The 24,447-nt window shown below is 58.8% G+C and overlaps 5 protein-coding genes across 5 annotated transcripts; 1 reads left to right on the top strand and 4 right to left on the bottom strand.

Moving 5' to 3' along the window:
- Window positions 1–83: 83 nt before the first annotated feature.
- DICSQDRAFT_98246 (uncharacterized protein) lies at window positions 84–4,221 on the bottom strand. Its single transcript, XM_007361459.1, has 8 exons — window positions 3,595–4,221; window positions 3,075–3,540; window positions 2,063–3,000; window positions 1,493–2,011; window positions 1,370–1,428; window positions 1,198–1,320; window positions 774–1,144; window positions 84–714 (listed from the first exon to the last, which is right to left on the bottom strand). The coding sequence occupies exons 1-8, from the start codon at window positions 4,097–4,099 to the stop codon at window positions 570–572; spliced, it is 3,126 nt and encodes a 1,041-aa protein (XP_007361521.1). The 5' UTR covers window positions 4,100–4,221; the 3' UTR covers window positions 84–569.
- Window positions 4,222–4,526: 305 nt separating this feature from the next.
- DICSQDRAFT_152231 (AMP-dependent synthetase and ligase) lies at window positions 4,527–9,510 on the bottom strand. Its single transcript, XM_007361460.1, has 19 exons — window positions 9,458–9,510; window positions 9,294–9,397; window positions 9,116–9,219; window positions 8,973–9,059; window positions 8,896–8,909; window positions 8,535–8,835; window positions 8,459–8,477; window positions 8,384–8,405; window positions 8,287–8,332; window positions 8,208–8,234; window positions 8,073–8,142; window positions 7,888–7,977; window positions 7,668–7,793; window positions 7,115–7,486; window positions 7,034–7,061; window positions 6,758–6,978; window positions 5,384–6,701; window positions 5,073–5,315; window positions 4,527–5,012 (listed from the first exon to the last, which is right to left on the bottom strand). Exons 1-17 carry the CDS (start codon window positions 9,498–9,500, stop codon window positions 6,642–6,644), a joined length of 1,734 nt encoding a protein of 577 aa, XP_007361522.1. The 5' UTR covers window positions 9,501–9,510; the 3' UTR covers window positions 4,527–5,012; window positions 5,073–5,315; window positions 5,384–6,641.
- Window positions 9,511–11,004: 1,494 nt separating this feature from the next.
- DICSQDRAFT_98252 (uncharacterized protein) lies at window positions 11,005–12,052 on the top strand (the record flags this gene model as incomplete). Its single annotated transcript, XM_007361461.1, has 4 exons — window positions 11,005–11,351; window positions 11,422–11,488; window positions 11,546–11,696; window positions 11,752–12,052. The coding sequence occupies 4 exons, from the start codon at window positions 11,005–11,007 to the stop codon at window positions 11,931–11,933; spliced, it is 747 nt and encodes a 248-aa protein (XP_007361523.1). The 3' UTR covers window positions 11,934–12,052.
- A 750-nt stretch (window positions 12,053–12,802) lies between these two features.
- Window positions 12,803–18,260, bottom strand: DICSQDRAFT_98253 (P-loop containing nucleoside triphosphate hydrolase protein; the record flags this gene model as incomplete). The annotated part of the gene is made up of 11 exons (XM_007361462.1): window positions 12,803–12,840; window positions 12,894–13,778; window positions 13,838–15,069; window positions 15,131–15,697; window positions 15,800–15,878; window positions 15,956–16,035; window positions 16,128–16,520; window positions 16,582–16,805; window positions 16,872–17,457; window positions 17,528–17,758; window positions 17,787–18,260. The coding sequence occupies 8 exons, from the start codon at window positions 18,258–18,260 to the stop codon at window positions 15,533–15,535; spliced, it is 2,232 nt and encodes a 743-aa protein (XP_007361524.1). The 3' UTR covers window positions 12,803–12,840; window positions 12,894–13,778; window positions 13,838–15,069; window positions 15,131–15,532.
- Window positions 18,261–19,335: 1,075 nt separating this feature from the next.
- On the bottom strand, window positions 19,336–23,614 carry DICSQDRAFT_159243 (uncharacterized protein; the record flags this gene model as incomplete). Its single annotated transcript, XM_007361463.1, has 12 exons — window positions 23,372–23,614; window positions 23,135–23,305; window positions 22,956–23,082; window positions 22,523–22,749; window positions 22,292–22,463; window positions 22,097–22,234; window positions 21,842–22,038; window positions 21,448–21,790; window positions 21,218–21,360; window positions 20,403–20,571; window positions 19,733–20,339; window positions 19,336–19,667 (listed from the first exon to the last, which is right to left on the bottom strand). Exons 1-12 carry the CDS (start codon window positions 23,401–23,403, stop codon window positions 19,336–19,338), a joined length of 2,658 nt encoding a protein of 885 aa, XP_007361525.1. The 5' UTR covers window positions 23,404–23,614.
- Window positions 23,615–24,447: the final 833 nt, after the last annotated feature.

Genomic DNA, 24,447 nt, shown 5'->3' on the forward strand with positions numbered 1-24,447 from the left:
CTGACCAACTCGCACTTCAAACGCCACGTCCTCTCATCGTATCCGACATGGTCATACAGTGAACATGGGTAATGTATTGCTGGGGTTGGCTAAGATACAATGATGATCGATGGGTTTAATTGAGCTTAATTGCAGTTGGTAGACGTAGACGAGTTCGAGGAAGAATGAGGCACGAACAAGACGTGGCGGAGAGATGAAAGCGAAACCACAAAGTGATAATGCTATACAAAAATGAGAACTTGGCCACAGCTGGCGACACCCAACAAAACTCCGTTACAAAGCGACAGCGGCAACATTGACAACCCCTCGCCCGCCCGCTCGACATCAGTATTGACACCGATCAGAAGCATGACAAGCACAAGTGGTAAACGAGCAGGGCGGGCGTCGAAATAAGGCATAGTGGAGAGTCATATCATAGTCCCAGTGCGTGCAATAGGTGCGGGGCCGGCGAATGCATGATAGTAGTTGGGATGTGAGTACGATACTTAATGCTTGAGCTTGATCTGTAACCAACAGCGATGAATGACGATAGGCGGGCTTGCCAAGCTTTTGTGTGGCGTGCGTAGGGGCTACCGGCACGAGGACTTGATGCGCTCGACCTCCTGGACGACTTCGGACATCGTGGGGCGGTCTGCGGGATCTTGCGCCCACATATGCTCGATCAGGTCGACGATCTCCGGGCACCACTGCTTGCGCAGTCCGGCTACAGATGGTCTAGGTAGTACGAGACGCGATAAGCCCGATGTGCGATACCCAACTCTGCAGCGACGTACCTCTGCTTCTTAGCGCCGACAGCGTCGTAGATCGCATGCTCGTTCATGCCCTCCCAAGGAAACTTCTTGTCTTTGACATGCCACTGCAGGATCTCCCAGTAGACCATTGCACATGAAAAGACATCGACCTTGTGATTGTACTTCGGCGCAGGGTGCCAGAGCTCCGGCGCTTGCCAGTTGACGGTACCGACGAGACTGCGGACCATTGAGCGCGTGGATTGTTTGACTTTCGCGAGGCCGAAGTCGGTGATTTTGGCGACGCCTTTAGACGTGATAAGAATATTTGATGACTTGCAGTCGCGGTGGATGATGGACGGCTTGCGGAGATGGAGGTACTCTAAGCCTTTCGCGATATCGAGCATGATACAGAGCTATGCAAGATATGAGCAGTGAAACTATAGCGAGATGCGATTTGGATACGCACCACACGGTACAGGGAAGGGGGGTTGACATTGCGGATGTAATCGAAGAGGTCACCATTTGAGCACAGCTCGCTGACGATCATAACCGGCGTCTCGCGTGTGTTCTCGGGGATGCTCACGCCAAGCTGTAGTAACTCAGCGATAGAAGCATGAAGGCACGTCATAAACACGTACGAAGCGGACGATGTTGGGATGATCGAAGTCTCCTAGCAACTTGAGCTCCTTGATATCCACTGCAGCACACACATCAAACGTCAGCGCCGTCCAACCAGCCTCAGGAAATGGACCCAAACGCACTCTGACTCAATTGCCCACGGAACTCCGCAATGGCGACCCGCCGACCCTTGAACTTGCCAATGAACACATCCTTGAAGCCGCCACTGCCGATCTTCTCGAGCTTCGTAAGTTTCTCAGGGGGGATCTCGCGATCCTCCAACCCGAGGCTCTCCAGGTCCAGCTCAATGTCGCCCTCGCCGTCCCTCTCTCTCGCCCTGGTAGAGAGCGGTGGCGTCCGAGGCTCGTCCATGTGCACATGCGAGCGAAGGAGCACGGGAGGTATAGGGCTGCCCGACCCGGACTTCGAGCGCGTCTTGCGACGCCGCGGGGCACGGGCGGTCGAGGGGGGACGTGCTGTGCCAGTGGACGACGGTGCAGATGTGGTGGCCTCGCTACAGTGCTTATCTCGCCACTGGAGGAGTGCCTCAGCGAGCTGGGGCTTCGTCCCTGTGGCATCGATGTCGCGGGTCTCGCATAACCGGACAAGGTCGTCCCTGCGTAAGCGCACAAGAGTCTTCGCGGTAGCGACAGTGAGATCGACTAGAGGACGGGAAGTCAGAATGGGTTTCGACCGTGAGCGAAACGACGCACCGTCATCATCATCCATCGTTTCATCCTCCTCGCCCTCCGCATCCTCATCCTCATCACCAAGCGTTGACGCGACAGACTCGCTATCATCCACTTCTTCCTCCGCCTCCTCCTCTTCTTCCTCGTCCTCATCGTCTTCCTCACCGATGTCCTCCTCGACATCTTCCTCAGCGACGATCTTCCCATTCCGTAACCGCCGTCCCGATTCTGCTTGCTCCGTCTCTTCCCCACTTCCCTCATCATCACCCTCCTCACCCGCCACAACCGTTCCCTCCTCCTCACTATCCTCGTCGTCTCCATCGCTCGGCGGCGTATGCGTCTGCAAGTGCCGCGCCCGGAGCCGATTCCTTACAGGCGTCCGCCGGCCGAATGGAGCCGTCTTGACTGCTCTCGGCGTGGCGTTGGGCGATATCGGCTCCTGCAACTCATCGACCTCCTCCTCCTCCTGGTCATCCTCCTGAGCATCAGACGCGAGTTCGTCCTCGTCCGCCTCAACCTCCAGCTCCTCGTCCGTGCTCTCATACAGACTCCCGACTTTGCCCTTCGCTTTCCGCATCGGAGTCACCCTCCGGTTGTCCGGCGACTCCTCGGGCCGCGACCTGTCGTTCGTCAATCGGCTCACGGAGCCTTTGCTCCGTAGACGCCGCGGGCTGGGCCTGAGCTTGTTGATCGAGTCCTCAACTTCGGTCAAGTCGGTTAGGTCACTCTCGTCCTCTGCCTCTGGGGGCGAAGGTAGCCGCGTAACTTCGACCTCGTCGCTGAAGCCGACATGCTTTGCCTTAGACTTGCCCTTGCTTGTGCCTGACGAACTCGGGCTCGCATGGATCTCGCCTGACGCCTTGCGCGAGCGGAGGCGCGTGGCAGGCGGAGATGGAAGCACCGAAGACATCCTCGATGACGTCGGCGATGATCGACTGGAGCTCGCATTGCTGTTTCCACGCCTGCAGGACACGAAAAAGACAGGGCAAGACATGGGTATCGCGAGCGTACACAGCAAGAGAACAAGCGGACTGACCTCCTGGTGGAGACGCCTGTGGCAGGCTGTGTGGCGACAGTATCGAGCGGCCCACGTTTGCGCTTCCCATGTGTTGGGGAGAGCTCCGCGGACGATCGCTCAATGTGGCTCATAGACAGGCTCCGGTCAGCGGGGTATCTGCGCGTGGCACGACTGAGGTCATGCACGGTTGCCCTCCTGCGAAGCCCATTGCGGAGGCGTGTCCCGAAATCCGTCTCTTCCCCGCCGGCAACGTTACCGCCGTCAGAAGAATAGTCACTCGAGCCACTGTCTGCAACACCGGGGGATGAGGGCGGGAGGTCAGCCACATCGTCACGGGCGGCTATGATGCAGTCGACGATCTCAGGCTTGGTGAGAAGCTCGGCGTCGTCCGTGAGACCAGCCGCTGCGTAGAGTTGTACAAGCTCATCCTTGCGGAGTCGCAGCAGACGGCGTGGCGGCGCCTCGTTGATGAGATAGTTATCGGCTGAGGTGCAGGGTGAGCAATGCGCAGGGGACAGAAGAAATGAAGCACGCGTACAGGAGTCCAGAGCTTCTTCATCATCGTCAGAATTATCCGAACCGTCCCATATCTCCTGCTGTTCCTCATCCACATCCATTCCACTCACGGGCTCCTCGTCGCTCGAATCGGGAAGAGCCTTGCGCCGCTTGGCGCGGCTCGTGGAACGAGCGCCTCTTGCATTAGACGTGTTCTCGCTGCCGCTCACGACGCGTTTGCGCTTCATGCCGATGGAGACATCATAAGCATTTGCGGCATCGCGCATATCGTGCTTGCGTTCCGAGAGGATACGTGAAGGAAGACGACGGAGGTTGAAGTGGACGGGGACGAGGACTTGGCGGGGAGAGAGTGGGGGAGAACTGCCCGACGCGCGAGAAGAAGGCTGGGAGTCGATGTAGGCGTTGGTGTTGAAGCCGAAGACGCGTCGTCGAGCAGCAGTAGCGCGTCTTGCCTGGAGTTTGCGTCGGCTGAGGATGGCAGAGTCTTGGAGGGAAGCTGAGCGATGCCCGGTGCGTCTTTGGGCCATGCCAGAGGTGCGGTGCAAGTATCGGCCCTTCCGGCGTCGCCAGAGGATAGGTTGAGGGTGAAAAATGGGTACAGGGGTCGATGTCGTTGTCGCCGTCGTCGGTGGTCGTCGTTGTCCTCACCGTCGGGGTGTTTGGCTCCGTTTGGCGAATATGTTCGGGAGCCAAGCAGGGTCAAATAGCAGCCACCCTCACGTGAAGTGCACGTGAGCCGGGCCGACGCGACACAGGTCACGCGTGTTCAACTTTCTCGAGGCAGGAAGCGCGGCTCGGATCAGCTCAGCTCAGCCAAAGCCAAAAGCAAAGCCTGAGCCAAGGCCCCGCCAACAGCGTTCAACTCGCGTCTCCTCCCCGTCCGCACCTCTCTCCACAACGCCCACCATGCCCCCCAGACGTGCACGCGCAGCGAGCACAGCTGCCCCACCAGAGACCCGACCGCGCGCTGCAAAACGCGCTGCATCGCCCGACGCAGACAAGGCTCCCGTCGCCAAGCGCGTCCTTCGCGCTGCACCCACCAACGCCGAGAAGCCCACACCCAAGGCCGTACCCAACGGCAAGGTCGCCAGCAAGGCCTCCGCCCCCAAGGCAAAGGCCCCCGCCTCAGAGAAGCCTAGGGTCAAGGCGGCCGAGAAGGGCAAGGCCCCTGCCGCTCCTCGCGTCCGCAAAGTCCCTCAAGCCATCAACCCCGTCCCGAGAAAACCACAGCACTTCCGCCCTCCCCTCCACCTCTTCACGTGGGGATCCGGGGAGATGAGCCAGCTCGGTATGGACTACAACCAGGAGATCAACAAGCCTCGCAAGAACGCGTTCGTCGCCAGCCACATCGAGGAGGGCACGTTCGGCGACGACGAGGCCGGCCTGGAGTCCATCGCTGCCGGTGGCCTCCACACGCTGTTTACGGATGAGAAGGGCACGGTACGTAAGCTCGCGCGTTCTCACGGCAGTCATCGACTGAACCCGTTGCGCGTGCTCCAGATCTGGTCCTGCGGGACGAACGACAACGGTGCCCTCGGTCGCGTCACCGTCATGATCCCCGACCCAAAGGACGACCGGGCAGCCATTGAGGTCGACGAGAAGACCAAGGACCCTGTCTGGAAGCCCGTGCCAATACACAGCCTCGTTGAGGAGGACTTCCGCGCGGTCAAGATCGTCGCCGGCGACAGTTTCTCCGCCGCAATTAGCGACAAGGGCGAGCTCCGCGCCTGGGGCGCCTTCTCGGTACGCATACATCCCCCTTCTCTGCCTTGCACGTTCCCCCATTGACTGTTATGCCGTAATCTTTGCAGGGCAACCAAGGTCTCGTCGGCTTCTCCAGCCACTCCAAAAAGCAATACAAGCCCGTCCCCGTGCTCGACCTCAAGGACGACAAGTGGGTCTCTGCCGCAGCAGGCAACAACCACCTGATCCTCCTCACCACCCAGGGCAACATCTACACGCTCGGCACTGGCGAAGAAGGCCAGCTCGGCCGCCGCGTCATCGAGCGCCGCAAGATCTCTGGGACTGCCCCTGAGAAGATCGTCCTGGGCACGCGTACCCGCAAGGCCGTCGTCGTGGGCGCAGGGAACAACCATTCGTTCGCCGTCGACGAGGACGGCAACACCTGGGGCTGGGGCGTCAACTCCAAGGGCCAGACCGGCACCGGGCTCGCCGACGCGGGCATCGACCGCGAGGTGCATGCCCCGAAACGTGTCATCGGCCTCGGTAAGGACGAGCTCGGGGGCGCGACGGTCGTTCAGATTGCCGGGGGAGATTTGCACACGCTCTTCCTCACGTCCGACGGGCGGGTGTACGCGTGCGGGCTCTCGGCGGAGGGCCGGCTGGGGCTGGCAGACGACGACGAGGCGTTCAAGGACAGGAAGTACGACGACTGCCTGCCCGAGCCTGCGCGTGTCACCTTCCCGGACGCGTCCGATCCGATCGTGCACATCGCGTGCGGGACGAACAACAACCTTGCGGTTACCAAGGGCGGTGCACTGTACTCGTGGGGCCGGCAGGTCGTCGGGGAGCTCGGGTTGGGCGATGGCGACCTGGACGAGCAGAAGACGCCTGCGGTCGTCGTCCGCAAGGAGGGTGGCTCCTGGACCGCGGTCGACGCGGCGTGTGGAGGCCAGCATTGTCTTGCACTGCTCCGCAACAAGTCGTCTCCCCCTGTGCCTGTCGATGAGCCATCTGTACCGGAAGGTGGCGAAGAGGAGAAATCATAGTCTCCCCTTCGAACTGCCGCGATACCTCTGGCCTCCCCCATCGTTGTATCTATTCCCACCAGCTGAGCTCACCACACTCGTCCCATGCCAAGCTGCACTGCATATCTTCCGTCTCTATGTGCACATACATAAGTGGCTCTTTAGGACTTACGCTCGTAGCACTCGAACGTTCGCACGCATGAAAGCATATCCAGAGCACCAGATCTTTCTATCGTACATCTACACTCCATCGAGATCCCCTATCCATAGTTATTATCCTTGTTCTCTCCTAGATCTCGTCCAATATCCAAGTCGCTGCTGTAATACACCACTCGAATGGCGCTCCTTAACCGGAATGTATCTAGAGCTTGGCCACTATCTTGCGGAGCTCTACCTTCTGTATCTTCCCCGTCGACGTTTTCTGTCCCATCGTCATGTCACCACTCGGACGACTTCCTCCAGAACAATGATACTCACAGGTAGCTCTGGCACGATGGAGACCCACTCGGGGCACGCGAAGCCAGGGAGGCGCTTTCGCGCGTGCTCCTTGAGGTCCTTCTCGAACTCGGAGTGGCGCCCAGCCCACTTTTCCGCCTTCTGCGGGTGGAGGATGACGAACGCCATCGGACGCTCGCCCCACTTCGGGTGCGAGCGCGCAACGACGGAGACTTCGAGGACGTCGGGATGCGTCGAGAGCTCTGCAAAGACATGTTAATCAGAGGCAGGGCGCATGGTGCGGTGAGTTGTGCGTACCTTGCTCGATGGCTAGACTGGACGCGTTCTGCGCTCATCTCGTCATCAGCACCGAGCACTCAACTCAGAAGGTTTGCTTACCTCGCCGCCAGAAATGATTATATCCTTGCTCCGGTCCATGATCGCGATGTATCCGTCTGGATGCCACACCGCCAAGTCCCCCGAGTTGAAGTACCCGCCTCTGAACGCCTTGCGCGTCGCCTCGGGGTCCTTGAAGTACTCCTTCATGACGATGTTTCCCCGGAAGACGATCTCACCCATCGTCTGGCCGTCCTTCGGCACGTCTACGAGAGGTGCGTCCAAACTCTCGCCCTCCTTCAGGGGGAAAACGACGCGGACTTCTTCGGCCGTGGCAAAGGCGTGGCCTTGGCGCGCAAGCAGGCGGGCGCGTTCGTCGAGCGCACGGGAGGTCCAGTCTGGCTGGTAGTAGCAGACCGTCGATGGGCCATAGGTCTATTGGTAGAAATCCAGTCAAATTCGGGAAACCCTGCATCGGAGAACTGTTCTAGTATGTCATAACGTACCTCACTGCCGTTGGGACCGCGATCAGCGGGTTGCGAAACATGTCGAATGCGAGGTCAGCGTGCGAGGGCGTGCTGTGACACAACATGAAGACGCACGTCAGGCCGTAGACGTGCACAGGTTTGATGTTCCTCTTCTCGAGCTCGCCGATGAGGTGCGCGGTCGGAGCCGAGCCCGCGATGATAGCAAAGACCGGCTTCTCGAGGCGTCTCGCCATTGGCGCGTTTATGAGACCAATCTGCATGGGGCGATGCATTGCTTTAGCATCCGAATCCCCGAATTCTACCGCCTGAGAAGCAGGCCGCGGGACTCGCAGCCGCGACCGTACGTACCTGTACCGTCGGCGCGCCGCAGTAGTGCGTCACGCCGGAGTTAATGAGGTGGTTCCAGATATGCGGATACGACACGGATCGCAGGCAGATCTACAATGCGTTGGGAGGTGGCGTTACAGCGCGAAGTGAAACATTAGATGAGTTGGTAGGGCTGATGTCCAGTGCGAGGACGTCGAGGATCATACCTGTGCGGCGGAGGCGAAGGTGACCGCCCACGGGAACGTCCACCCACTAGCGTGAAACATAGGTAGTATCCTGAATGACGTAGTTCGTGAGCACCTGTGTGCGCTCGCTTTCAGCAATGCATCGCTCGGACTCACCACAAATATGTAGAGTCGCGATTCATGCTGCCCCCCTAACGTGAGCATCTTAGCGGATGTCGAGTATATGTATACTTGCCCAGTGTCATACGCATTTGCGACAGCAGCGAGATAAGACCCTATCACTACGTCAACAACGAATCGCTCTCGAGAACCGTCGACGTTCTTACCTCTCAGCGTAGTAAGCACGCCCTTCGGCTGCCAAGGATGTGGGTTAACGATCTCTTGACCGTACTTACTGCATCACTTACGCGACCTGTGGTGCCAGAACTAGCGACACAACATGTCAGCGTACCACGACCGGTTTGGTGCGGTGGCGCGACATACGTGTAGTTGAGCGCGCAGCCGGCGTCCTCGTTTCGCTCCCACTCTAGTCCCGCCCACCCGCGTTCATTGCTGAACTTGCGACCAGAGGTCAGGAATTGTTCATATGGATCATCCTCTTTGCCTGTGTCATTGACCACAATGACGGGAGCCTTCGCGCCTTTGACGAGATGTGCGGACTCGTGGTCGACGAAGATGAGCTTCGCGCCCGAATGCTCCAGGATATACGCGACCTCCCCATGCGTGAGGCGCGTGTTGATTGCGCAGATGATCGCGCGTGCGCCAAGGACGCCATGGTACGCCTCTGGAAAGCGCAAAGGGTGAATACAAAGTCATAGTGAAGGACGGTATGGGAAAGCAAGACCAGCTATAGAGGGTCTGCAACCAAATCCGGTCAGGGTCGGCCCGCAATTCAAGTGAAGCTTGAGGAATGGCACTGACATATTAGGTGCAATGAAAGCGATCCTGTCCCCCGGTTGAATACCGGCTTCAAGCAACCCATAGGCGAAGTTCTGGATGCGTTGTGCCCTGATGTGGTCGGTCGGAAAGGGTGCGATTCAGGAGAGGGAAGAGCGTGAACTCACCAAACGGCGTAGGAGTATATTACTGGGTGTCTCACATCGGGATGTACAATGGCAAGCTTAGTGGAATAGATCTGGGCAGAGCGAAGGACGAACGCTAGCGGATTCTGTTGAACATCAAGAAGCACCATCCCGCGCGTGAGAGGAGAGATGGGCTACAACGTGGCAGACAGTTACATACTAAAGCATGTAGGTGAACGGGAGTTCCGCTGGGCAAACGAAGGCGATAGTTGACGCCAGGAGGAGGGATGCTTGCTGAAGTAGGCGTGAAGGACTTGAGTGCCTCTGCATGGCGTATCAACGTCGGTGCACCCATGTCCCTGAATTGAAGATGCTCAGACGCACCGTTGGCCATGTAGAATTCTTCTGCGAGCTGTATATGGGCCATAATCGTCGTCTTCTGGAGCTCTTATACGATTCGTGAGGTGCTGAGAGGCGTGTTCACAGAGTGACCCCGGGATCGGAACGGAAATGCGGGGTAAGGGTTGCGGGGTAATGCAGATGCATCAGCGGGGAACACCGGGCGTCCATACCGGGCCCTAAACTGAGGTTAGGTGCACGGCGGGGTTCCCCATGAGGAAAAGCCGGACAAGTCAGTACCTGGCCCGGGGGTCACGGCGCATATACTCTCATCTGCACCTCACTCGATCCTTCGTACGATTTCAAACGTACCTCGATATTCGTACAGCTGAAAACCGAGAAGGCCATTGGTCATCTTCTGTGAGTGCTCATTTCCCACCGGTTTCCGTGAGGGAACTCGAGCGTGGTCCGTACCACGGAATCATCAAACTCCAAAAACATATACACCCCAACTTCGTGACGACGTATATGCTCTGGACGAGGGGAATACAGGCCGTGTGGCATTTGTATGTCTGCCGCGGGATTGTTGGCCGGTCTTGCAGACTCTACGGGACTTGGAACAGTCAAACAGACAGTTCTTATCTCCGTAAGTCATTGTGTATCCTACAGTCACCGACAAGCTTTATGTGACTGAGATGACAGCTCAACGGGTGAAGCTTGACAGACAAATGTGCGGCAGTCGGGAGACTCGAAGCTTCAGCCTTACAGTTGGGTTAATTGTTTGTCCATTCGGTGCGTGGTGTCAAGGATTCTTCATCTTTCTGGACCATGACGTGTACGGCTTGCTGACTGCCGCCATAGACCTTTTTGCCATCATACCCAGCCAAGTAGTCATCAGAGCGGCAGCTAGTCGTGGTCGGCTAAGAAGACTAACAAATGTGCAGAAATGGCTTCATTGCCGAACTCTTTCGCCCTGCCCAATCGGGACATGACGCCCAACTGCTTCTCAGACCAATCGCGAACCGCGACCGAGGACAATGTGCCCTTCCCTCGTCTGTCGCTCGCAAGCCTACACTTTAGACTTCGCCTCATGTCGCTTTGAGCGAGTCCTATGTGGCACGAAAATCCAGGGACGCAAGTTATATAGGAGGCGAACCCGCGCCCCTCCCTGGCTCTTTACCCACGGACGTAACGGAGATATCTCGTGTGCCGCATTTAGAAGGCAACTCGGGCACGCGGGGCTCAAAGGCGACATCTCTTGTGAACATCCCTTTGTACTTCGCTATCAGTCCCCTTTCACCAAGAATCCCTTCCTCGCCTAACTTGTCGCCCATGTGCGGACACGTGGATTACCAGATCGCGTCTGATGAATGGCACCCACAAGCCTTGGCTTCCCAAAGGTGCATCACGTATATGTAATGGATGCACCTCCCCGGGGCACGATGGGTTTATCTACACGCCCTGTGATCCTCTGCGTCTTGGAGTAAATTTCCCTCTACGTCCCCACTGACTCGACTTGCCTCTGAGTCCTCGATTGCTCTCCTGTCGCAGTCATCGTCATCGCAATTGGCACTGTCCATCCACTACTCGAGATGCTACTGAAGGTGACTTCAGCGAATATTCATGAAACGGCACTAGTCGACTGCGCCACCGGCGCGATTCTATATCGCACCTGCACCTCCCTCTCCGAGCCTCCTGGTCTCCCTGGTCCTTCTCGATCTAGAACGAGCTTAGCTAGCACGTTTTCCCCTGCGAACTCCAATCACTCATACGAGAAGCTGCCAGCATGCGAGCAGAACACGACGGCAGTGCTCGACTGCGATGGGGAGATCGTCGCCGAGATCGTATGGGAGGGCAAGAACGCCACGATCATCCGGATACAGGACGAAGAGTTGCAAGGGACAACCGAACTGTTCGACGCTGCCTTTGCTCGCGTCCTGTGAGTTCGCATCTGTCCACTGATTCGCGTTTGGGGACGTAGCGTCCTGACCGAAGTTGCCCTGGCGCAGCCCCGACGAGACCATTCTTCCAACACGTATGGAATACACATGGAGGATCACGGCCGAGAGTTTGACGGTTCGTGCCACCGTTGCGCTGCACTGCATCATTCTGAAGATCGCCTTGTGTGCACAGCTCCTGGATGACGATGATGAGGTCGTAGGGCGGCTTCATTCGGATTGTTCCTTCATCAAGGGGCGCCCCATACCGGCCCTGCAACCCGGGAAAGGCTCGGACTTTATCGAGCTCGAGAAGCTGCCCTCGGACGAGTTACTGGAGGTCATTGGTATGCCGTTGCTTCCTCGCATTGCGGCGTTAGGACGTACTGACGCATCATGAAGTGACGTACCTGCTCGTCAGCACCTTACGAGAACGCCTGTACTCGATCTCAAAGTACGCGTACGGCCCGCCGCCGGAGCGGAAAAGGCCATTGGCCAACCTCCGCTTACATGCAAGCCGCAGCTTTGCGAATCTACGCGATAGCATGCGACGTACCAAGGCATCGACCACCTCGCAGCTATAGACGATCCACTCCGCTTCCGCATCTGTATACAGCATACACCGGCACGCGTTGTTCTCGCCGAAAATTCACGCCATTCCTCTCGATCACATCCTTATCCACATCTCATCTTCGTTTTCTTCGCTTTCTTTTTCGCCTTCGCTCGTCCACCGTGCTTTCCGTCTGTCGGTCTAACACGCTTTGACTCGCCCGCTCTCATTAAACCGGTACTCGTCCCCTGCGTTCCTGAGCCGACCAGTAACTCGGATCTCGCCATGTACAGTCAAGCATTCATCATATAGCAAGGGACCTGTTCATGTAACTTATATCGTCACGCTATCGATCGCCACCACCAGTGTACCATCATGTACTTGTACTACCGTACCACTACGTAGAATGTTGATCATGAAGTGATCGTTCAAAATGGAAAAAAGGGCCTAAATGAAGAGTGGCTCACCGATGGCCACTGGCCACTTGCCAGTGACCCTGCGTTGTTACTTTGTGCGTGTGTCACTTATAGCACGAATACTTATCCCTTTCAGTGCGGCATAGCCGGCAGCAAGTTGCACGAGTTCCAGGTCAAGGATACTGGCTTCTCGCTTTGTATTGGCGGGCTGTAAGACTGAGATCGCTGGGAAGTGTGGCGCGTTGATTTTGGAAGCGAGTCATGCATATCACTCCTTTCACAAATTGCTTGTGGATTGTAGACGCAAGAGTCGACGGTCGACGCTGTGGGTGTGCACGATGTTGATCGGAGATTATGCAAGCGTCGTGGCGTCTGGTAACACCGCCACGGCTTCGCTCATTTTGCACCTATGTACTTTGCACGCGGCATCCCGTATCGCACAGCGGCCTCAGCTCATGTCGTCACAGTCATACGAAGTGTCTAGGATATGATAGGTCAGGTTTCATCGCACTTACTCAGCAGACGGTAAGCGGTTTACAAGTATAGCTCGAGTCGGTTCATAAAACAAACTTCTCTAGGCTCGTCGGAACGGTGCTCTCCCAGGCACGAGGCCAAAGTCCGGAGCGGTTGCTGTAGCAAATGCTCTCGAACGGCGCCTGCAAGCAGTGCACGCCGCATCGCACTTGGCGGAGTCAATCAACTTTTGCACGTCTGCATCAGGCAGAGCGACCTCCGCGACGAGCCTCCCACAGCACCGCCGCTGCCCACGTCCACCTGTGACCGCTTGCTGTCCCTCTGAAGATCTCTCTTGAAACGCGGAGATTATCCTTCTGGTCGTATACGCACGTTCATGGCCGTCCCGTCATCTCCGATGCCGAAGACAAGCTGTCCTCAGGGCGCGAGCACCGGAGCGGGGGCGCTTGCACGCACCCAGTCACAGTCGCCTCCGCGGCGCACTCGCGGAAAGCACCCGCGGCAGGATGGCAGCTGCTGGATGACTCGGTGCCATCCGTGCATTGTTGGCGTCCTCGCGTTTCGCCGGATCATCGCCTCCGAGCTCGAGGCGTGTACGTATTTGGACGCCGAACATATCGCAGTCCGCATATTGCACCTACGCGCTGCCCTCACGACTGCTATATAATGCTATCCCGTCGGGACAGCCTGTCAGCCACACTCGGTTTCCTCACAAACCTGACCAGCCCCGACTCAAAGTGACTCGGCCGAACTATCCACACACCGCAACACGCAGCAGCAGGACATAAAAGTCAAGTTACAGTCGTCGGTCTCGTACAACCCTCTCATACTATCTCGCACTATGACTGTCGTCTCGATCACTGCCATGTCGACTCCTGTCGACCTTACCCACCACCTCTCTACAGAGGCGCGCCTGCGGAAACCAAATCCTATGAAGGAGATTTGGAAGCTCACGCGTCGCAGGCCTAATATGGTATCTCTCGCCAACGGTGAGTTTGACTCGAGTACGGCAGTACGCGGATACGGCACGATGCTCATGCTATCTTAGGCGACCCGCACTTCTCGCTGTACCCGATCCGCAGTATCGAGTACGAGATGGCCTCAGTTGCTGTAAAGGACCCTGTCGCGTCATGGCGGGCAGGTCCCAGCGCTCCCTCGCACACGATGAAGTCGTCCGCGCATGAGCCGTGTGCGCTCCCGATCCAGGCGGGCATGCAGTACTCTCACGGCACAGGTCTTCCCGACGCGCAGCGCGTCGTGACCGAGCTCACACAGGTCTACCACGCGCCGGCGGACCACCTCTGCACGCTCGCGCTCGGCAACTCGGACGGGATCACCAAATGCTTCCGGATACTCGGCGAGCCCGGAGACACCTTCATCGCGGACGAGTTCACTTTCAGCTCGGTGACGAACGTCCCCCTCGCCCAGGGCATCAAGTGGGCCGGCATCAAGATGGACGAGGGCGGCATGATCCCCTCTGAGCTCGAGCGCACCCTCGCGACCTGGCACCCCTCGCGTGGCCGTCGTCCGCACGTCATGTACCTCATCCCTTGCGGACAGAACCCCACCGGGTCCACCTTGAGCCTGGAGCGGCGCAAGCAGATCTACGCGATCGCCCAGCGGTACGACCTGATCATCATCGAGGACGACCCGTACTACTTCCTGCAGTACGACGCGCCCTCGCGCGCGACGACCTCGCCCGACACGCCCTTCGTGCGCTCGTTCCTCTCGCTCGACACCGACGGGCGCGTGATGCGCATCGACTCCTTCTCGAAGATCATGGCCCCGGGCATGCGCCTCGGCTGGATCACCTCGAACGCGACGTTCCACGACGCGCTCGTGACGTACACCGACTCGTCGACGATGCACCCGCACGGCTTCGGGCAGATGCTCATCACCGAGATGCTCGCGCAGACCGGCTGGGGCCTCGCGGGCTTCGACAGGTGGGTGCGCTCGCTGCGCGCCGAGTACCACCGGCGCCGCGCGCACTTCCTCGCGCTGTTCGAGAGGGAGGTCGCGCCGACTGGCCTCGCTGGGGCGGAGTGCCCCGAGGCAGGGATGTTCGTGTGGATCCGGGTGCACGTGGAGAAGCACCCGCGGTACAGGGCGGACCGGCGGATGGCGAGCAAGGACGTGGCGGGCCCACGGACGAACGTGAAGGAGCTGATGGAGGAGCTGTTCGAGCGGTGCTTGGACGGCGGGCTCGTCATCATGCCTGCAAGCATATTTGCGTTGTCTGCGGATCCCAAGTTCGACAACATGGAGGACCCGGTTGAAGACGTGAGTACATCCATTTCATCCTGCCAGTGTTTGATCACCGAAACTGAAGGTGAAACGACAGCGCGTCAACTACCTCCGTGCAACCTTCGCGGGTACCGAGGAGGTGATGGAGCAGGGCCTCGCTATCCTTGGGCGGGTGCTCGAGGAGTTCTTCGCTGAGGAGCTAAAAGTAGTTGCCTAAGTCTAATAATCTTGGTCCCCTTCTCTCGATTCGCTTCCCCACGCATCACTCTTGTACACTTTCAAGCATGGACTCTATCATTATTACACGCAAGCGCGCATGCACATACAATACCTATATGTAGCCCTGCTCTATGTATCTTAACCCCCACCTCAATACTAGTACAGACCTCCTTTGAAATCGAGCATTAATGAATACATAAGTTACAAACATACATCCGAGCGGACCGTCCAACGATACACGTTACTACCATACCCACCAGTGACACACAAGGAGCTACAGCTACAGCCACGCAGAAACCTTGACAGGTTTCCTGACAGCCGCCGAGTTGCCCTCTTTGAACTTGTACGCCACCCTGTACACTTTCTCCTTCGGTGCGTTCTTGCCCTTCGCGCTCTCGGGCTTGTCCTTGGACACGATCGGGCGTCCGAAGAAGTCCACAGCAATCTGATCGGCGAACGACACCCGCGAGAACACAGATGCACCAGCAACGCAATGTCAATGATCATGCTTGCCTAGCACAGGAGACGTCAACGGAGAGCAACATACCTTCTCAGCGGGCTTGTCGTCCTGGCGCGGCTTCTTGGCGAGCGGCTGTGCGTCGTCCGCCGAGGCCTTGTCTTTCGAGCTGCGAGCAAGCAAGCAGGCGTTCGTCGGTTCAATGTCAAACTCCGCAGGAGTGCCCGAGGAAAGGAGATCACTCACGCCCCACCGAAGAACGCCGACTTGCCTGCCTTGTTCTTCTCGATCCCCTCCGCCTGGCGTGCGATGACCTGCGCATCGATCTGGGAACGGAGCCATCAGCATTCCCCACCCTGGGCAAACTGAAACGAGCGCCCCAATCGCGTTCGCGTTCGTGTTCGTCGTTGGGACTCACCTCAGCAGCGACCAGATGCCGCACCGCGTACCGCGACACCGCGATGTCCGCCGCGCGCTTCCCGTCGTACGTGACGAACACGTCGATGGGCGGGTCGAGCCTATACACGAGCTGGCCCTCCTCCGTCTTCTCCTGCACGAACCGCAGCTCGAGGTTCGCCATCACGCTCACGAGCCGCGCCAGGACCGCCTTCTCCGCGGGGCGGATCACCTGGCTGTTCACCGGGCGCAGCGGGGGCGAGACGATGCGGTTCAGGTACGGGGCGAGCTCGAGCTGCATGAGCGTGTCGGACGCAAGGTGCCGCCAGTCGCCGCCGCACCGCGCGGCCGCTGTGCGGAGGCAGCGCGCGAGGGACTTGTAGATCTCCTCGTTTGTCTTGGTTTGCGTGTAGTGCTGCGTGCGCCGTGTCGTCAGTACGAAGAGCTGCACTTGACGGAGGGGAGATGCGGGGTACCTCCCAGTCCGCCTTTGGCCTCTCGACCTTTGGCGCGCCGCGGTCTTGGAAGAGCGGGTAGAACGCGACGAGGGGATACGGCATGTACGGCAGGAGCGCGTACTCCCTCTCCGCGCGCATAGCGCCCATGAGCACGTCCCATCTGCACAACCACTCCATCCCCTTCGAATACCGTTCAAACGACGCATCGTGCCGATGCAAGTTCGCATAGTGCTCGAAGCACCCTATCCACATGCATTAGCCCATCGCCTGCAGACTGCAGAAGCGGGCGAGAGGAAAGCACGACGCACCGATCGCGACCTTGTCCAACGAGTCGCAGTTCTCCACCGCCTGGCTCAACCGGCCCACATACCGCGGCTCGTCCTCCCTCACGCCCATCTCCTTCGCCCTTCGCCTCGACAGCGGCGCGAACAGGTCGTTCAGCACCGCCATCTGGCCCGCCTCCGCCTCCTTCATCCCGCGGGTCGCGCTCCGCACCATCGGCTCCGTCACCATCACCCCGCCCCCGGCTCCACCCCCGCCCGCCTTCGCCTTGAGCATCTGCAGCGTGTTCAGGCACCCGCGGAAGTCGCCCTGCGCGACGCCCACGAGCGTCGCGAGCGCGCGCGCGTCGGCCTTGACGCCCTCGCGCTCGCAGATCTCGCGCAGGCGGCGGACGACGTGTGTGTCGTGCGGACGCGAGAAGCGCACGATGCGCGCGTGCTGCCGGAGCTTCGTGAGCGAGGCCGCGTAGAGGTCGTTGCAGATGCAGATGATCGGGCGGAGGACCGGGCGCGCGGCGTCGCCGCCGGACTTGTGGGGGTTGCGCCCGCCGGCCATCTTCTTCTGGGGCCTGTCTTGCGTGAGCTGGATGAGCTTGTGGATGAACCCACTAGACTGCGTGTGGAGGACGCGAGTGAGCGGACGGGGCGAAAGAATAGCGCCGGAAGGATGGGATGAGACGTACAGAATCCGACCCGCCTGTTGCGCCGTCGATCTCGTCGATGACGACGAGGTTGGGCTTCGAGCTGCCGATCCTCGCGCCGCTCTCGAGGGCGGGACGTATCCGGTCGTCGACGACGTCGGCGGAGCGCGCGTCGCTCGCGTTGATCTCGAAGACGTTGTACCCAGCGTGCTGGGCGACGACATGCGCGAGCGTCGTCTTTCCAAGGCCTGGCGGGCCCGAGAGCAACAGCAGCTACAGCCAAAAACGACAGTGAGAACACGAAAGGAGGGAGGCGGAAGGATCCACTGCTTGCCTTTTCTCGTGGCCGCTGCCACTGGTCCAGGTTCTCGCCGTCCGCGTCGTCCCGCGCGCGTTTGCGGCCCCTGTTCTTATTCTTGCCGAACACGCAGCAGTCCCACTCCTTGACCCACGCGAGGACCTCGCGATGGACGCGGTCGTCCCCAAGCAGCTCCGTGAACCGTGATGGACGGTAGCGGTCGACCCACAGATTCGCATTGTTTGTGGTATTGAGCTGGACAGGCTTGCTAGGCTGCGCCTCCCTGCATATCTGCGTCGTCAATAGCCTCCCATGAAAGTGAAGGGTTATCACGCACTCGCTGGCGGGCTTGGTCGCTGCGGAGACGGAGATATCCTCGAGCATCTTGTGAACAGGAACGTCAAGCAGCGTCTTCATCCGCTGACCCGCTTGTGGCAGGATGCCTGCTCGTCTCTGTAGAAACGTGAGCTCGGTCATGTGCAATAGACGAGAGCGTGCAGCTTCGACGTACCAGTGCGGCGGTCGCTTTCGCTCGTGGTGGTTTCCTTGTGAAGTGGACATGAGAGCCGTCGAAGGTCTTGGTGGATATGACCTTGGAGCTTGAGGGTAGGGGGGCGAGGGAGGCGACTTGGGCCGTGTACGACTTTAGCAAATCTGCTACGTCTGGGAGGTGCTCATCTGAGAGAAAGTATGTTCGATGAATGAGAATGTTGGAAGATATTGCGAGTTGGGCGTGCCTTGTGACTGAGACTGGGATGTGGTCTCTTGCGACATGACTGTCGTCGATTCAGCAAATAGCATTGGTGCATCTGCAATCGGATCCTTCGTTCAGCTGTGACCACTTTTGGCAGGGATGGTGGCTATCAAGGCTGGCTCGTTCCTATGACATGCTTGGTACGATACAACGAGCGATAGTTCCGCACGGGTCGCAGTATCACCCCGCAGAGGCCGTACAAGGATCTGAATTAGTGGGGTACGCACCGCCAAAGTCTCCGCTACCCACAAGAGTGGACTCTGCTTCAGTCGTCTCGGATAGTAATGTGGCTTCTGCCGAGAGCAACCCGTTGGGCAAAAATGCGTGTTCGACCATGGACTGCTGTAGGGATTGGGGTACGCTGCTGGGCGTGTCCGCAGAGAAAAGGAGGCTGCTAGGGAGACCGAACTCGAGGGCGGCCATGGCGTTCAGTGCGTGTCGTTGAAGAAGAAGAAGAAGACGAGGAGCAGTAAATAAAGTAACAGGCCTGCAGCTGCAGCGAACGAGTCTGAGTACGCCGTTGGCGTCGTCCTGCGCCCCACCCAACGCGTCCAAGACGCGTCTGTGGCTGCCCTCCTCTATTTGGGCGGAGCTTGAAACACGTTAGCTGCAGCCAAGATACAGCAGACATCTTTGTCCAACCAATTAGATTGACCTGCAATGTTCTGTGTGCTAGATTACAACCCACAACAAGAACAGTACGCTAGGGAGCGGATAGCGGCTGATATTCAGTGCATAGATTCCCTCAGCTTGCTTCACTTTTCTGTCCAGGATGCCCGAGTACTTGTTTCCCGCCGCTCAGTGCGACGCACCCCGTCCACGCCTCTGCATATGCATGTGTTCCTCCCAGCACCCCGCGCCCTCGCCCTCGACCCGCTCCATCCACTCCCTCTTCACCCGCATGATGCACGTCCGGTGCGGGTCCATCCCAGCCACCATCTTCGGCATTTCAAGCGGCGGGAGGACGGCCACCGGCACCCTCGCCCGTTCCTTCGAACGCTCGAGGTGCGCCAGGAAGTCGCGGAACGCCAGGTGCGCCGTCGTCGTCGCAGGCCCAGGCGGCGGCGCGGGGTGCGGCTCGATCATGACGTGCTGCAGGTGCGCGAAGAACTCGTCCGACCCCTGGTCGCCTGCAACGTCGTCGAATCACCGTCAGGACACCCATCCGGCCGTGCGGGCACAGAAGCGCACTCACCGATGACCTGGTCCAGCGTGTCCACCGTGACCCGCGGGTGCGAGTCGAGCCTGGACACCCGCAGGTGCGTCACCCCCGGCGCGTGCGTCGCCCACTGCAAGAAATCCACGTCCCGCCCCACGAACGCCAGGATGTGGTGCAGCCTCTTCAGGGCCGGGTACAGCGGCCTCCCCTCCGGCACGAACCCGAACGGCATGAAGCTCGGGTCCCCGCCGACGAGCGTGAGCTCGCGCAGGCGCGGGAAGCAGCACCGCACGACCGTGCTCGCGCGCCACTGCGCCTGCACGAGCGCGAGCGTCTGGATGTCCGGCGCGACCGCGCGCACGAGCGTCGGCACGACGTGGTTGTACCGCTCGTCGAGGCTGTCCTGCGCGGAGCGCCAGTTTTGCGCCCGCCGCTGCATCTGTGCGAGGAACTCGGCGCGCGACGTCGGCCGCGGCCCCGCCCCTGCCCCCGCCTCCGCATACCCGGAGGCTGCTGAGGAAGGCGCCGCAGCGGGGCTGTCGAGCCCCTTTCCGAACAGCGAGAGGCAGAGGTGGCGGACGCGCGGGAGGGCGTCGGTCGCGCGCGCGCGCTCGGCCTGGTAGCACGCGAGGAACTGCTCGATCTGCGCGGGGGACGTCATGAGCGAGACGGAGAAGAAGCGAGCGGGGCGCGAGGCCGCGCGCACCCGCTTCGAGACGAGCGCGAGCGAGCACCCCGTGGGCCCGCCGTCGGTGCAGGCGTAGAACGCGATGAGCGTGAGCAGCTCGACAGCGAGCTTGTCGAGGGGACTTGGGCCGGGCGATGGGGCGCTGGCTGGGGTAGCCGATGGGCGGGTCGTCGACGTCGACGGTGACCTGGGCGTGACTGGCGCAGCTAGGAAATTGGGGGTGAGCGAAAAATGAGGTGGTTGAGAGCCGGCTAGAGAGCCGAACTGGAATTGAGGCGTCATCAGCAAAACTGCATTTCACTTGGTCTCCGACGTGCTTCAAGATGCTTGAAAATATGCTACAGAATATCAGCAATGTATTCCGTTGAACATGCTAAGTTCTCTCTGATTCTATTAGGAACCAATTTTGGGGGGGTGGGAGGTGCTCGAGGGGGCTCGAGAGCAACGTAGGCAATTAAGGCCAATTGCCTCCAGCGATTGGCTAGATTGTCGGTGATTGTTTCTATTGTATTTAGGTAGACCTGAGGACAAGCGGCATAATAAACGGTATAAGGACATCTGCTTTGGACGATTGGCCACGGTTGTCTGACTTATGTACACGGCGAAGGGAGCCAAGCGCCGCCAATGCGGCCAATGAGTTTCTGCGAAGCGTACTGATTGTAAACAATGGTCTCAAATGCGCGCGGCCGTGCAGTAATTCGTTCCCTTTTCTTAGAGGTCATCAAAATGAGCCGCAAATGCTAATTGGGGTGGCCAATGCAGTCACCACACCAGATAGTCACGTCAAGAAGCATCCATTAGGGAACACGAACGGTACAGCCACTACAACGTACATGATCTGCTCTACAGTCGACATGAGTGAGGCCGTCATCGTGCCTGGGACGAGGAGCAGCAGCCCGAAGCCGTAGAGGCGCTTGAGGCTGTCGGAGAGGGAGGGTCCGGCGGAGCAGTACGTCTCGAGATCGGTGTTGAGCTGCTAAACCCCGCGCACGGCATCCATAGTCAGTAAAGCGTGTATTTGCGGGCTTCAGCGTGCTGCATCCGAGGCCGGTTCTTGTGCGACGGCTTGTTCATCTTGTGGGCCCCCGCCTTCTTCTTGCGCGCCCGATTCCTGCCCGGGGACCTCCTCGGTGCGAGCTTGCCCGTTTGCCTCCTCGTCGTCGTCGGCATAAGAGAGGCCTTGAGACGCTTGTGTGCTGGCGTCGTCTTGTTGCTCAAGTCGACGCATGGCCATTTGTTGAAGCCGGGCCTTGTGCGTGACGAGTGCCTGTTCTCGGATCGTGCGGGCACCACGTCTTGTGCTATCGTCATCGCCAGCCTTGCCGTCGTCGTAAAGCGAGTTGTTTTTTTGTTGGAGCTGTCTCAGGCGTACGTTGTCATCTCCGTACGCTCTGCCAAAAATCCACCTGTAACACAAGAAAGTAAGAACAGTTAGAGTGGATGTGGGCAAAGCAAACCGATTATAATGCGCGAAGACATTCTCGTTCAACTCTTCCTTTTCGGACCCAGGTTGAAAGAGCCCATCTTCAGCGGCGTCTTCGTGGGCTTCAAATTCGAGGTCCAGGAATTCGCGGAGGGCCGAATGAAGTAGTTGCCCGGAGCCATCCGCATCGTCACCGTCCCAGTCCTTTTTGTCGCTCAGCAGAAATCTAACCTGCTCGATGGACAGATGCGTCAGTAAGAGGAGACATGTGTTATTGACGGAGGCTCACCAAGGAAGCCACGTAGGCAATCATTGCGCTTGTGACGCAATAAATGTTGTGCTTCTTCGATAGTGTTGAACGGCCTGTTCCGGGTACCCCAGGGGGCTGACTGGCGGAGGTAGCCCCCGTCAGAAGAGTCCGTACACACTAGTGGGACCCGTGTGTGCTGTAAGTAGAATGCTAGTCAACAGGAGTACCACACACCTTTCGAAAGAACGCGCCCTTGAAAAGACCGTACGAAGGATCATCGGCGTTATACTCGAGTGTTGCTGGGAACAAAAACGAAGGATAGGAATAGCTTTCGTCAGTCTCTGGATGCTTGCGGAGGCGCTTTTTTTTCAGTTCGGGCGTTTCGGCTAATTTTGTCATTCGGTAACTGTGCGACCGAGTTAGCAAACGGGCACACGATTGGAGAGAAATGGGGAGTATTATCACATGGTCCCATTGCGGTCAAAGCGTTCGCGTTCGTTGATGTTGACAAGCAGGCGGGCGGTGCAGTCGGAATAGAGACCGCAGTTACGTTCCCTCTTTTCGAACTCTAGCGGTGAGAGCGCGGGCACGGCCCAGTCGGGGGCGATTTGGACGTCTTCGAAGAATTTTGGAAGCTCGACTTTGAGCGTTCGGATGTCCGACGTGCGTGCCGCTCGTGCGTGGTAATCAATCTGCAATGTCAGCGATGTCAGGCACACGGCGCAAAAATCTGGCACACCATCCAACAGAGGAACTCCGGGTGGTCATCAGGCATAGTGATTCTCACCCGCAAGCACCTCGAGGTCAACGACGACGAGGACACAGCAGATTCCCCCAACGTTCAAGTACGACTCGATCCCAACAACGCGAACATTTGTAGGAAAGTGGACAGACTTACGAAGCGCGCCACAGCCAAAATGTCTTGCGGGCGATCCTTGAGCTTCTCCGCATAGTTTCGGAAGATTGTGTGCTCTTGGATGAGGTCTTCGAACACGTACACCAGATATTGAGCGTCTTTGAATTTCCTGTATGTACAACACATGGTCAGCCACGCCCCGGAGCCCACGATCCACGCACACTTTGCGAACTGCCTTGATCCGCTTGGTGCGATCGGCCTCCGACATGGGCCCGAGCTGCCAGATACTTATCCCTGTGATGAACATGGAATTAAAATTGTCGTAGGGCGTGTACTGTCGTGGGAGGAAACGGGCAAGATCTCGAAGCCCAGCAAGGTGGGAAGACTTATCACTAGCAATAAAGAAGGGGTGGTGTGTTAGCGGGGCAAACGCGGGCACGAGAAAACAGGGGGCGTACGACACCCCGTAGCCCTTGTCGATGCGCCTCATATCACGCTTGAACTGACTCCACGTCAGCTCGTCCTCGTTGGTGTCGTCATGTTCGCTTGCGCGCCGAGGGTGTCTCTTGGTGGGCGAACGGGACCGTGATTCGGACGAGGAGGTAGAACAAGAACGGCGTCGGCGTCGGCTACGATTTTTGTGGCGGGATGAATGCCGACGGGATGACGCAGACGCGGATCGGGACTGGCGACCTCGGGACGATGAGCGACTGCACGACCTGCGGTGGTATCGGTCATGTTTGCGCCTCCCAGCTGAGGCATCTTTGTGACGGTCGCGTTCGGAGGCACGTGGAGGTGCGCGTTCCGTACGAGGAGAGGAAGGGCGACCAGGCGCATCTGGGCGCGCGCCGGATGAGGGAGGTTGTCGGTTGGGAGAAGGGTGACGCGGCACAAGACGGGGGGGGCGCGAGGCGTTTGCTGAGGGCTGGGGACGTGGCTGCGTAAAATCAACCACAGGGGGTTGGTTGGCTTCTGGGTCCTCTGCCAGCTCGGCCTCTTCTTGAGCGAGCCAGTCGTCCACCCAGTTTTGGGGAGGACGCGACGTCTTCCCCAGCACTGGACGTCGCATGTCCGGGTGCTGCTCGCGGGCCGAGCTATCAGGATGCATTGCCCGAGGTTGAATGGTGTTCTCGCTCGGGCCTTGGGCCATGGGGACTACCCCGCGTTCTGCGGAGCCGAGCTGAGGATCGCGGTCGCGGGATCGTCCTCGCTCCCGAGCGCGATCTCCCTCGCGTCGGTGGCGGTGAGGATCGTCTTGCTGGTGGCGATCGCGGGACGCGTGCCTGCGAGGCTTGTGAGTATCGTGCTTGCGTGCCTTTTTATTGGAAGGCGGGGTGGGCGAGCGAGACGAAAGTGACCTGCGCAGGACGAGGTGAGTATATGCGCACACACAGGTACCTATATGCGCCCCAATACACGTGGCATATCGCTCACCTTGGCCGTGGTCGCCTTTTCCTGTGATTGTCACCCATGTTTGAATGCCGAAACACTGTGATCGATGTATGCGAGTTGAACTCGGCTGGAAGCGTATCGA

The sequence above is a fragment of the Dichomitus squalens genome (genome assembly GCF_000275845.1).
Source record: "Dichomitus squalens LYAD-421 SS1 unplaced genomic scaffold DICSQscaffold_2, whole genome shotgun sequence".
NCBI classification, from domain to species: domain Eukaryota; kingdom Fungi; phylum Basidiomycota; class Agaricomycetes; order Polyporales; family Polyporaceae; genus Dichomitus; species Dichomitus squalens.